The following is a 13,934-nucleotide window of genomic DNA, read 5'->3' as shown; positions in this document are numbered from 1 at the left end:
TTTATGGGAAAGCCAGTATAGGGTGAAAGCTGGGATGTGTTTATGATCATTAAGAGTGCAATAATTTTAATTTTTGTCATCAAAATTCCTATCTTCCTCACTCATCTCACTCCAGCCAGCTGCTATTCCTCATCCACTCCAAGTAAGCACCCACTTCAGACCCTCTGCACTTGCTGTTTCCTCCAAGTGAAGCCCTCTGACCCTAGGAGGACTGTGTGGCTCGCTTCTTTACAGCTCTGCTCCAGCACCCTAATCAGAGAGGCCATCTCCAGCCACCCGTCCCAAGTACAACAAACCCCATCACTCTCTACCCCTCTACTGCACTTACCACCATATAACAGAATGCATTTCTTTGTTCACTGCCTAATAAATAAACTCCATGAAAGCAAGAGCTGTTGTGGTTCTGTTCCCTGGTGTTTGTACCCAGTGCCTAGAGTAGCAGGAATTCAATACATACTCCTTTTTGAAGTGAGAAAATGAGTCAGAGTGTTGATCCTTGGTTCAGGGAAAAAGTGGCATTATAACTTATTGCAAGCAAGATGAGAAGAAGCTCCTCCAGGCACAGTGAAATCCCACTGCATTTACCTGTATCGGTGAATAAGTGCATTGAACATCTTCCCATCACTCCAGCAGGAGGAAAAGTTGGTACATTTGATCCCTGTGTAACCAGCTGTCACCTTCTGGGTCCACAGGAGAAGCTTCTCCTTGGCTGACATGTCCCCTGATTCTCCACTAATGTAGATGTCAGAGATCTGCCAAAAGATATGGCACGGGTACTTTAGCATAAATAAGAAGAAGCCTTCTAGCCTTCTCTTCTTCATGCATATGGCTCTTAGAAGAAGAGGGAGATTGAAGGCTGGTACAACTTTGAATGACAACTCTAACAGATATTCACTCTGTTTGGTAGTCAGAGATACAAATTAAAACCACAAGAGGTCATTTTTCACCTATCAAATAGGGAAAGTTTTTTGTAATGATATTAGTTAGTACTGGAGAGAATACCTAACACTGGACATTCTCACATATTGTACCAGTGAGAATACACATGCCCTAACTCCTCCAGATGAAGTTTTGAATCAAAAGTCTTAAAATACACATATACTTGATAGGAAACCATCAGAGACACACACACCAAAAAAATTTATACAAGAATGCTTACCAACATATGATAAATGTTACAGCAAAAAGCTATAGAGCTTAAGCTCTAATAAGGGATTGATTGGTTACAAATTAATAGCACATACACAGGGTGGAATTGTTTGTAGCACTATAAAAAGGTATGCTTTGGCAAATCTTAATGACAAAAGAAAATGATCACCGTATGTTATGAAAAGAAAAAGAACGCAAACAAAACAATTTAATAGCGGTTTTGTTAAAAGATATACAGAATATCTAAATATATAGTCACATGTACATACATATATATACATACATATACATGCACACAAGGTATGTGATAAATGCATATATGTACATGAGGGTAAATAAGGGTAAATACAGGAGAGAAAGACACCAAACGAATCATCACAGGTATCTCGTAAGTGGTAGCATTATAGGTGATATTTCTCTTTCCCAAATTTTCTACATCATGTACATTTTTATAAGAAGAAAACATGTTAGTTTACAAAACCCCCAAAATCCAGCACAGGAACTACTTAGAGAGAGGACAGTTGGGAGAGAAGAAAATGCATGCCTTTGGTTCCATGCAGACCTGGGTTTGAATCTCAACTTCAAAAACTGTAAGCTGGACCTCAGTCATAACATCTGTAAAGTGGGAATAATACCTACTACCTTTTCTCAGGATTGCTGTGATAACCGAGATTATATACTACAGCACCCAGCCCAGACATAGGGCTATGCTCAACAGAGTTCTGTTTGCTCTTCCTTGTATGGATGATGGCCTTCCTCCAATTCTTACTCCCACATAACACTAAATACTATCTTGAATTACTGGCTATTATTTCATACATTTGATCTTATCTCCCCAAGACTATATAGGTTTCCTGGGGAGCCAGTACCACAGCTAACAATCAGAACTATCTAAAATTCAAGAGCAGCCCCAAGAGAGAGAGAGCTCCTCGACACAGGGCATGTTCAAGAAGAAGTGGGGATGTTGTGAAAGAAAAACTTCCAACTCTGAAACTCAGCGATCACGTTGCTTCCGTATATCACCCACTGCACCTAGTGTTGTGTTAGTTATACGCTGGACATTTAACACATTTAATTAATGATTATTTAGTTTAAAAATAAAACAATAAAAATAAACAAATGTATTTTAGGGTAAGGTCTACATAGAATCCCGAAACAGGCTACTTTTTAGACAGCAAACTTACTCATTAGCGAATTCAAAACAGTCTGTAGTATAACCAAACAAGTTTGAGCTCGTATCAACAATGGTTGTCTCTCCTGGAGTGAGACTATGGATAATTTTATTCTCTTTTTACTTTTCTTTTATTCACGCTTTAAATACTGAACATACTTTACATTTATAATGAAAGCTACAAAACAATATTTATCAATAAGAAAAAGAAAAAGCCTTTGAGTCAGAGGGACAAGCACTGGAAAGGAGGTATTTACCAGGAACATGACTTCACATAAATAAATGACCAAAGCTTCTTGCACCCCATCTTCCCTATATTTAAGATAAAACAATAACTTTATCATACAGTCATTATAAGGATTAAATAAAGCGATGTAGGTAATATGCCTAGAGAATGTGCATTTCCTTTCCATCATAATAACACACCATGCCCAGAACAACTTGGGGGCCAGGTGCTTTGGGCAGGGAAGGCACAAGCTTGTCAACAGAACACCTGTCTCTTAGCTGTCTCCATCAGGTGCAGCACTGTGAATGGCGTAGCCTCCCTGGTCGTCAGTACATGGGAACAATCAACAATAAGGCACTTTCAAGTCTCTGAATACTAAATTTACAAACTCAACTCATAGCAGATAAGATTAAATCAGGTAAAGATACTCTAAAATTCAGGGGAAAAAAAACAGGGCCAAGAACTTTCATACTTTATTGAGTACACAAGAAAGCTGAAGACTCCTAAATATTACTATGCCTAAGAAAGGCTATGGGAACAAAAGAGCATGGGTGGCCTTCAAGGAGTTTGGAGAAGGGAAAGCCATAAGTGCTGCCTCCAAGACAGTGATGGTGAAATGGTGGCCTAACCAGCAGATCCAGGATTCCTGTCCCTTTGACAGGTGTATTTCTACAGGAGAAATCAGGCTACCAAACTTTGATGATGCCAGCTAGTAAGATCAGCCTGCAAATCTGTCCTCTACCCACCGCCTCTTTGCTCTGACTCCATGTTCAGCTGACAACCTTCCATTATTATTTGCTCACGATACAGACATCCTAAAGCGACAAAATGCACAGAGTGGTCGATTCAAATACTGTACCACTTGGCAGTTATAATTGATACTGTAAATTAATTGATTTACATCAATTAATCTCTAGCCAGTATGATCACTGTGAATCAATCCCCTAGAACTCAGTCAACAAGTGTACCAAAAAAAAAAAAAAAAAAAAAAAGCAGAGTTGCAAAGCTGAGGGCCCAACAATGGATCATGGTACCCAAGCTATCATCCTGTGACTGCAGTAACAACAGCTCCTCCCTGATACCAATTCTATTCCAGTTCTCCTTACCAACACTTGGATGTGCTGATTTCAGTGGCCAGATACCACTCACCACTGACAGATCCCAGCACTTCCACTGCAGCCACTTCAGACACAGTAAGGTAAAACACTGCCGGGAACAGGACAGGTGGAAGTGAAAAGGGATACAATTTGAATACACAAGATGAAATCTGAGTATTTGGGCTATTTATTTTTTTAAAATCCCAGTTAGTTAATGGGTATTTTACGCCCAGTACAATCAGTCAATCTCTCTGGTGGCATCCTATCACAGTATTTTTGTATATTGCACTGAAAATAGTTCATTGAACAGCTTTACTTCAGATTTCCCACACAGCTATAATGAAACAGGGAAATGTCTGGATCCCTCAAGGAAAGGAAAAATACCCTGTTTGGACTAGGGCCCTTCCTAGACTGCGCTGGATGAGAAAAATAGGATTCTCATCACAACCATCTCAGTAATTACATTGGGCTTCTGTCCATCTCTTCATGTAACGTTCACATGTGATGTACACAGTGCTGTCCTTGGGGCTATGCAGAAGCTTCTACCTTAATCTTCCAAATACAGAAACCTGGCTTCAGTGTCAGAGAGCTCTCCCCCTCATCTGGGTTTTTAAAAATGAGCCATGTAGAGAGAGAGGACAGTCTCAACACCATCCTAGAGACTATGCGTGTCTACCTGAAGTCTCTTTCAACCCATGCTTTCCGAGGCTCAATTAATTCCTTCTCTGAAGTGTATCTAGAAACTTAAGGTGTTCCTAATAATTCAGTAAGTATTTATTAAACAACATCTCATCTGTGTTTAACATTATTCCAGGCACCATGGAGAAGAACAAAAAAAGTCAAACACCATTTATTCATTCTGTTATTTCTTGACAACCACTATATAATAGGAGCTGCATTTAAGTTCTTTCATCTCAAGATAAAAAAGTCAAACACCGGGGCACCTGGCTGGCTCAGTTGGTAAAGCATGGGACTCTTGATCTAGGGGTTGTAAGTTTAAGCCTCACACGGGGGGGGGGGGGGGGGGGGTAGAGATTACTTAAAAAAAAAAAAAACTTAAAGAAAAAAGTCAAACATCAATTGTTTATTCTATTTTTCTTGACAACCACTATGTTCTAGGAGCTGTGTTGAAGTTCTTGGTATCTGAAGACAAAAACACAACCTTGGGCCTCAAGCCCAAGCAGTTTAGCAGGGGAGACAATATGCCACACAGATCAATGCTGTGACACAGATAAGCAACTAACCTGAAGGAGCATGCTGAAGAAGCTCTCTGAGATGACATTTATGCTGAGTTTCAAGACAGAAGTAGAAGTTAGCCAGTTGAAAAGAGGGAGAAAAAAAAACAGACATGCTTGCCTTGAAAGAATTTAGGTGGCAGACTCCCTATCTGGCTAAAATAAAGCTACCCCATATAAGGTACTCCCCAATTTTTCCAAATGACAACAGATGGATGGAAGAGAGGAAGGGAGAAAGGGAAGATTTGTGGTCCTCTTGCATATATAAACTTCGGGAAATTTTTTTAGATATATACACTTATTTATTTATTTATTTTAATTTTTAATGTTTATTTTTGAGAGAGAGACAGAGACAGAGTGTGAGTGAAGGAGGGGCAGAGAGAGAGAGGGAGACACAGAATCTGAAGCAGGGTCCAGGCTCTGAGGTGTCAGCACCAAGCCCGAGGCAGGGCTCGAACTCACGAACCACGAGATCATGACCTGAGCCAAAGTCAGACGCTTAACCAACTGAGCCACCCAGGTGCCCCTATACACATATTTAAAATTAAGTAATATATCTAATGCATTAATTTAGAATTAATGCCACTTGCTGTGATGAACACCGGGAAGTTGTATGGAAGTGTTCAATCACTACTGTCCACGTGAAATATTACAATGTATGTTAACTAACTGGAATTTAAATAAAAACTTTTTAAAAATTAGAATGCTTTTTCTACTTTTCCATTTCATAAAACCATGTTATCAAACCTCTTCACATGCATCTTTAACATCAATGTCTTTTTCATCAATAAAGCTACTTTAATTAAAAAAAAAACAACTAAAGCTATTTTTTGAGTGAATATTCTAGAAAACTTCACCTACATTTCTTACTCAAATTTCTGAGACACAACAGCACTTTTTTGAATCCATGTTGTCACTGGAAATTCTATCCCCAGCCACAAGAATCCAGTTGCATAACACTGGATTAGGTTTTTTTTTTTTTTCATTTATTTATTCTATTGGTATTTATTTATGGTTTCCATAATGTGAACACTTGCTGTGTTTTTTATAAATGATGTGAGTGATTTTTTAAAAGTTTTTAATGTGATTAAGACTTATACACAATTACATCCAACACTTCAAATTAGGAGGTTTATAGTCTGTAAAACAACAGTCTGTAATGAAAGCCTTCTTAAGTTTTGGTCTTTTTTGGTTAACCAATTATGTCAGTTGATTCCTATAAAAGTTGATTACCAACTAAACTAGCAGATGGTGACACAAATTCATTCATCCTATTTCATGAGCTGTATTTTCAGTGGGGGCCCAATAACAAGAAAAACTTAACAAAGAGAATTCCTCTTTTCTGAAGACTAATTTCTGGAGGGAAACAAAAATCTTACCATCTATGTAGCCATATGTGGGGGACGGGAGGGTCACATGAAAAAGTTATGCTGAAGGCATACTGTAGCATAGTAAATAGTAAATAGTAAATAGTAAATAGTAAAACTATAACATAGTAAATAGTAATATCCAATACAGGGGCTCAGCAGAATGAAAATTCATCTGGGTTAGAGGGATTAAAAATCATACTTAAAGAAGTGTGATTTAAACTCATCCTTGAAGGATGTTATCGAAGGGACAGAGAGAAGAAAAGAATTCTAGGTAGAAGGTAGATGCCAACAAAGACTGGAAGTTGAAATAAGCCGAAACCGGAAAAGGTAGTTAAGGGGTTGACCTGGTAAGATAGGTAGATTTGGGGGACGTAGGTGGTTCAGTTGATTAAGCATCTGACTCTTGGTTTTAGCTCAGGTCACGATCTCATGGTTCGTGGGTTCAAGTCCCACATCTGGCTCTGTGCTGACAGTGTGGAGCCTGCTTGAGATTCTCTCTCTTCCTCTCTCTCGATGGCCCTACCCTACTCATATGCTCTCACATGTGTGCTCTCTCTCTCAAAATAAATAAACTTAAAAAAAAAAAGGTACGTTCAAATGGAAAATTGACACGAGAGAAAGTCAGATAGATTATGGAGGGTTAGAATATCAGACTGAGGAGTTTGGACTTTGTAAGTCTATATAAGTCTCAGAGAACAGGACTGGATGTAGGGAGCAAACAGATACTTGATTCTCATGTCCTGAAGTTCCTAGCAGACCTCATTCCACTACAGAGACAGCATCGGACTGAAAACTTCCATCCAAGAAGCAGGTGAGGGCATAGTGTGGTTGTTCATTACAGATGCCTGGCTGGTTACAGGGATCTAACTGCAGCTGTGTTTATTACCAGCACCTGAGTTAGGCAACAGTCATGGGGTGCACCTTTCAGCATTCAAATTCAGGGTCTAAACCCTAGGTCATAAAATATGCGCATCCTTCAATTCTACTAAATGCTGGTAAACTGCTCTCCAAACAGTAGTTCCACTTTATACTTTCACGCACGAAGAGATTTTTTCCATCACTCTACATCTTCATCTATACTTGGTATTTTCAGAGTTTTATTTTCTGATGGGTATAAAATACTATCTTGTTTCCATATGTATATCGTTGGTTACTACTAGTGACAGAGACGTGTATGAGGCATCTGGGTTTCCTTTTTAGTGAATTGTTTATTCCTGGGTTTTCCCCTATTTTTCTACTAGGGTGTTTACCTTTTTGTTTATTTGTAGGGATTCTTTAAATACTACTACTAACAACTACCATTTATTGTGCTTCACTGTATTAACTCATAAAATTCTCACAACGACTCTACAAAGTATATACTACTGTTATCCTCAATTTACAAATAAGGAAATTATATCGCAGAGAAGTTAAGTAACTTGCCCCAAGGTTCACTGCTAGTAGGTAGTAGAGCTGGAATTCAAATTCAGACGATCTGGCTCCACACTCCTAACCACCTTACTTATACTACATTTCATAGATTCTGAATATTAATCCTTTTTCAGAATATGCATTATGCAACCATTACCATTATTTTTCTTACCATTTGAAATGGAAAGTTTCAAATACATGCGCAAAGAAACTGAACAGTCTAGTGAACTCCTATGTACCCATCACCCAGTTTCCACCATTTCAACTCACAGCTAATCTTATTTCATCTACACTCAACCCACTTCATGCTCCCCTGATATTATGAAGCAAACCGACACACATGGCATTTCTTCCATAAATACTTCAGTAAGTAGCTCTAAAACATGAGGACTCTTTTTTTATTATTATCATTTTTAAGTAATCTCTACACCCAACGTGGGGCTTGAACTTACAACCCTGAGATCAGAAGTCACATGCTCTAATGACTGAGGCAGCCAGGTGTCCCTAAATCATAAGGACTCTTTTTAACATAACCATACCACCACTGTTACACCTAAAAATTCATGATTCTTTTTTTTTTTAATTTTTTTTAAATGTGTATTTATTTTTGAGAGAGAGGGAGAAAGAGCATGAGCAGGGGAGGGGTAGAGAGAGGGAGACACAGAACCTAAAGCAGGTACCAGGCTCTCAGGTGTCAGCACAGAGCCAGATGTGGGGCTTGAACTCATGAACCATGAGTTCATGACCTGAGCTGAAGTCGACGCTTAACTGACTGAGCCACCCAGGCGCCCCTCATGATGATTCTTTGTAACAATTATTTGGGGAGGGGGTAGAGAGAGAGAGACAAAGGGAGAATCCCAAGCAGGCTCCACGCCCAGCACAGAACCCAACTCAGGGCTCCATCTCACCACCATGAGGTCATGACCTGAGGCAAAATCAAGTGTCAGATGCTCAACCGACTGAGTCACCTGGGCGCCCGTAGTAATAAATTTTTGAAAAAGAAAAAAGTCCTTTCTTAACCAAAGCTCCTTTCTTAAAAAGAAAAAAAAAATTTTTTTAGTGTTTTGTTTATTTTTGAGACAGAGAGAGACAGAGCGTGAGCAGGGGAGGGGCAGAGAGAGAGAGACACACAGAATCCGAAGCAGGCTCCAGGCTCTGAGCTGTCAGCACAGAGCCCGACAGGGGGCTCAAACTCACAAACCGTGAGATCATGACCTGAGCCAAAGTCAGAGGCTTAACCAACTGAGCCACCCAGGCGCCCCAACCAAAGCTCCTTTCTTAACTGTGATTTTAACTGCTACATTCGTCTAATAGGATCATCTGGTTAATTTTGCTTTCTCCTCGCCAATATTAGTAAAACAATTCCCTATAATTAAAGAGGAGACATGGGAAAGGGATACTTGTAAACTGAAAAGGCTGAGCCCAGAAAATAATATACCAACCAATTTCCTCATCACTTCTAGCCCACAGTGTTACCTTACTATCACTCAAAATTGTATGGACTCTAAGGGTTCATGGCAAGGACACTGGTATACAGCCATGTTCTTCATTCAACAGAACCCCCTAACAGTGTGGACAGGAGACTGGCATGGGAGCCAAGACAGGGAGGAGGAAGGGATTGTCAGTAATTTTCCTTGTTCCAGTAAGCCAGGTATTCTGGATACTGATGGCAGCGGGCAGTAGGGAGTCCTCCTGAGAGAAGGCTTGTGCCTGACACTCCGACCCAGCTCCAAATCCCAGTCCACTTATCATTCTGAAAACTGAAAACCATTTTTGTTAGCTGGTCCCTATCATCCCATTTCTGTGTTAACTATTTCCTGACAAGGGAAGTATCAACTATAACAGGTGAACAGTAAAGTAGACCATTTGTCTTCTATTATCTAAACCCCACACTCGGGGCACCTGAGTGGCTCAGTCGGTTAAGCATCTGACTTCAGTTCAGGTCACCATCTCATGGTTTGTGAGCTCAAGCTCCACATTCTCTCTCCCTTCCTCTCTCACTCTCTCTGTATCTCATGGGATTTTCTCTCTCCCTCTCTCTCATAAATAAATAAAATTTCAAAAAACAACAAAATAAACCCCACACTTGGCAAGAATCAGAGTCCGTTCCCATTTCTCTCTATCCCTAAAAGAAATAAAACCCACTGCGAAGTTTGTGTCCAGCCACAACAAACCCAACCCTGGCCCCATGTCCGTCAATACACCTTGGGCAATCAACAGGAGAGACGATAAAGCCTAAGTTATGCCAAGGACAGGCAGCACTCCAGAACTTGAACTGTTTCCTGAGGAGGGTTACTACTCTAACATATTAGAAACAAAAGAAGCACGAAAAAGCAAACAAAAAAATCAAGTCTGTGGAACTGCCAGCTGTCTCCTCTTTAGGAAGGAGCTGGAGTGTGACCAGCAGCAGCTGCTCCTCTGACCCCTATGTCCTCCCAGGGAAATCACCCTCAGCAGAGGGAATGCACATTCCTGTTAGATGCTCCCACTTGGGGTCCCAACCCACAGTTTACAGGAAGCCTGCAGTGTCAGAACACGCTGCTTCTGTCTCCCTGGCAGCTGCTGTCCTCGAGGCCTGTAAACAGCACGCTGATAAGGGAGCAGCTCCCTGAAGAAGTTCCTGTAGAGATCAGTGAGGGATTCAGGCCTCCTGGCCTACAGGACTTTCATTCTGAAGGGATTTCACACTTATCTTGAGAAGGTACTTCTTATCTGTGATACGGGATGATCAGTCTGTGGTCCCTGCTTCACACGATGGGCAAGGAGCCTCAGAAATGTGTCAGCCATCTGAGCTGATGCTCAGTCACTGAACTTTTCAGCCTGGGCTGTAACTCAGTGGTCTGGCTGTGCCTGCTCTGGAAGGGTCGAAGGGATGGGATGCCCAGAAAATATGACATACCAATTTGATTCACATATTGAAAACAGCAAAAGAATCACACTGCTGTCAATACTGTCAAACTACAGAAAAGGTTTCTCCCACCAATCTTTTCTTTAAGACTCTGCACAGAGCTGTTCTGTGGAGATCCCATAATAGAAGTGCCTTGATCGCCTATGGACCATCATCAAGAATAGATTTTCATTAGGAGTTCTTTAAAATTTTACACTCGAAACTTTCTGAAAATGTCACAATTACAAGCATGTTTCCTAAAACATTATGATGCCTCCAAACCTCAGCTTTAATACTAATGGTATAAAAAGAGCAGTTTATAGCAAAACTGCTCTATATCCACTCCATACAAAGAGCTCAAATACTCATACACTCCACCTCAGCAGCCTCCACTGCTTTCCTTCCCACCTTCTCTCTTTCTTTCTCATTCTCTCCCTCATTCTCTCTCTCTCTCTCTCACACACACCCACACACACACACCCACACACACACAACCCACACACACTTTTATACGGAAAAGCCTAAGGTCTCCTTAGACTCTTGCCCAACCATATAATAAGCATCTTTTTTTTTAAATGTTTTATTTATTTTTGAGAGAGACAGACAGAGAGACAGAGCACAAGTGGGGGAGGGGCAGAGAGAGAGAGGGAGATATAGAACCCGAGCTGTCAGCAGAGCCTGAAGCAGGGCTCAAACTCACGAACCACAAGATCATGACCTGAGCCAAAGTCAGAGATTTAATCGACTGAACCACCCAGGTACCCCATAAAAAATATTTTCAATGGCCTTCCTTCCAGCTGTTGGGAGTCCTCAAACTCCATAATAACAAAGGGGACTGACATGAGCCTATCGATGGAGGAAATTCATCCCCAAAGAGGACATTTTAAGCACAGATCAAGCACAAGACATTGTGTCTCTATTCAGCCTCATGCTGTTGGGTTTGATATGCAGGGCACCAGTACGGAACGGAGGCCACATCCCTGGGCAAGGAAAATGCCCTATTTCTTCTTCCACCTTTTGCTGCACTGGGATCCTAAAGTTTTTATTTCTTCTACCACAGGGAGCTGATATGCCAACAAAAGTTCTTTAGTCATTGGTGAATTAATAACTTCAGTCACCTACACAATCACAGACTTACATACAAGATCCTGTGCTGCCCACTGTCTTGCTAGTCCCCTTCCCCTCACTGTGTCCAAATCTCTTGAATTCCTACTTACTCCTTGACCCTAGAAGCATTCACAGTGCCCACCACCATCACCACGGACACCTATGCCTTCAATATAACAACAAAAACTTGTTCAAGCCATAAACAAGTCCACCCAGAACACAAACTTTTTCTAGCCTTGAACCTTCAAACTATTCTAACCCCTCCTCTCTGAGTTAAGCTCCAGATAATTCTGTGCCCCTTTCCTCTAATGCTGCAATTAGGAACCCATGGAGGACCAGCCCTCTCCACCTATACAAATACCGAATGGGTGTTGTCATTAGCAGTGTCCCCATAGGAGTGGGATTACATCAGCCCTCGTAAGAACATCACTCTCCAGGGAAGAGCAATCACACTGGGGTCAGCTGCCTTGGCCCGAACCCCTGCCACATTCCCTATGCCTTCTGCACTCATTTAGGAGATTCAGCTAGGCCTCCCTTCAGCCACCACACTACAACTTCCTGTAGCAGGGATGCTCATAAACAGACCTGCCTGAGAAAGTTAAGTACTACCTAGCACTGCACTTTGAAAGATAACCCCGCCAGATAGCTCGAGCAATTATGCTGTGTGGTTACCCGGAATCAGGGATTCCCCAGAGACAACGAGACTTGGTTTCAAGCATCAAGGGGCAGATCTGAAATAGACTCCGCTTGCCAAACCCAGTCACTAACTCTTGGTACGTAACATGGGGGTAAGTCCGCGAAGAAGCACCAGGATCCTCACTTCTTAGCACACTTCACTTTGATAAGTTTGAGGGCCAGGAATCCAAATGTGAACGTAGCCCACCTACCTCCTCCAGACCCCATGGTGGGGTGTGACTTGCCTCCAAAGAAAGGGTGCCATCCTCTTCGGAGAAGGATGTGGAGCTCTTTTCAGGCTCTGTGTCTCTAGGTTGGATCCCGCGTAAGTGTGGCCCGTCACTGCCGTAGCCAGAGGAGGAGGGCAAAACGCTCACAGTCCTGCCGCTGATGGATAAATCACTCTGAGAAGTAGGCAGTTTGGGACCCTGGGGGGGCACTCGACTCACATGGGCAGGTTCTGTGCATCTGTGACCTCTCGACTGGTCCGGCAGTGATGAAGGGACAGAAGGCTCTGCAATCCAGGCACCTGTCTGAGGGCCACTGCAAATACCCGCGGTTCCTGACCCCACACCCTGGACCCCTGAAAGTTGGTCTGGAGACCCTGCATCGGTGGGGTGGTCTGGCGGGGGGAAGGTGCCGCTCCGAAGTCCAAGCTGAGCACCTCCTTTCCCCACTGCAGTCTCCCCTTGCAAAGGCAGCAGCACAGCCCTGCTGTTGCAGGACGCCGTCCTCGGAAATTCCACCAGTTGGCTCACTGACTTCTCACAGTTCCTTTCCGCTGGGTTATCAAGCAGGTGAGCGATGACAGTCCTCCCCTCTTGCAGGGAATCCCAGACCCCTCCGGCAACTGATGACTCATTCTCCAACAAAAGGTGAGCAGTCTGGATCTCCCCTTGGAATCTCTCCTTCACCTGCACGATCATCCCCTGAGCACCCATCCCTGAGCTGGGGGCTGAGTCCCGAGGCAGTAAAATGTCCGAGGGGGGGTGCTCTGTCCCTCCTGCTCCTTCCTCCTTTTGGAGACTCACTGTTAACTTCGGTAGGGTTTCTGTCTCTTCAATTAGTGTGGTTCCTTCCAAGGGTTCCTCCTCATGAGATACCTCTGGAGTAGGGGTTTTCTTCCCCCTCCACTTCCTTTTGAACCGAACCCTTTTCTTAGGAGATATGGGAGCCTTCTCCGGAATAGCTCTTGAATCTTTCGGCTCCTTAACACAGCCCAGTGAATTTCCCATGGCCTTCCTCTCCTAATCTCATCAAAAACGCAGCTAAGCCGGTCCTGGGATCCCAGAGAAATCCCAACCTTGGCTTCATCGGATTAGATGCACATTTAAAAACATGCACTATGCCGGCAATCCCTCCAATTCTTTCTCCCTCCCTCCCCGCCTCTCTGTCTCTCCCAGCCGCTGCCGATTCAGACAGCCATCTTACAGGCTCAGAGCTGCAACAAGACAAATTCAAAGCATCTCACTGCAGTTCAGAAATCACTTGACCTAAAAGCAGACAGAAACCGGATTGGCTGCAGCTTCCTCTCTCCAAATATGAGGTAATTGGAGCACTGCCCTCAGAAACACAAACAGAAAGCAAAAAGGAGCTAGAAACCAGGG

General features: G+C 42.5%; 1 protein-coding gene across 1 annotated transcript in view; it reads right to left on the bottom strand.

Moving 5' to 3' along the window:
* MACF1 (microtubule actin crosslinking factor 1) overlaps positions 1 to 13,934 on the bottom strand; it is a 331,566-nt gene that overhangs the window by 159,625 nt on the left and 158,007 nt on the right. The window contains 1 exon segment of the mRNA XM_043578675.1: positions 586 to 752. Within this exon segment, the coding sequence (XP_043434610.1) occupies positions 586 to 752 (167 nt within the window).

This window comes from Prionailurus bengalensis, chromosome C1 (genome assembly GCF_016509475.1).
Source record: "Prionailurus bengalensis isolate Pbe53 chromosome C1, Fcat_Pben_1.1_paternal_pri, whole genome shotgun sequence".
NCBI classification, from domain to species: Eukaryota; Metazoa; Chordata; class Mammalia; order Carnivora; family Felidae; genus Prionailurus; species Prionailurus bengalensis.
The sequence above is the reverse complement of the archived record's forward strand: the minus strand, read 5'-3'. Positions and strand labels throughout refer to the sequence as shown.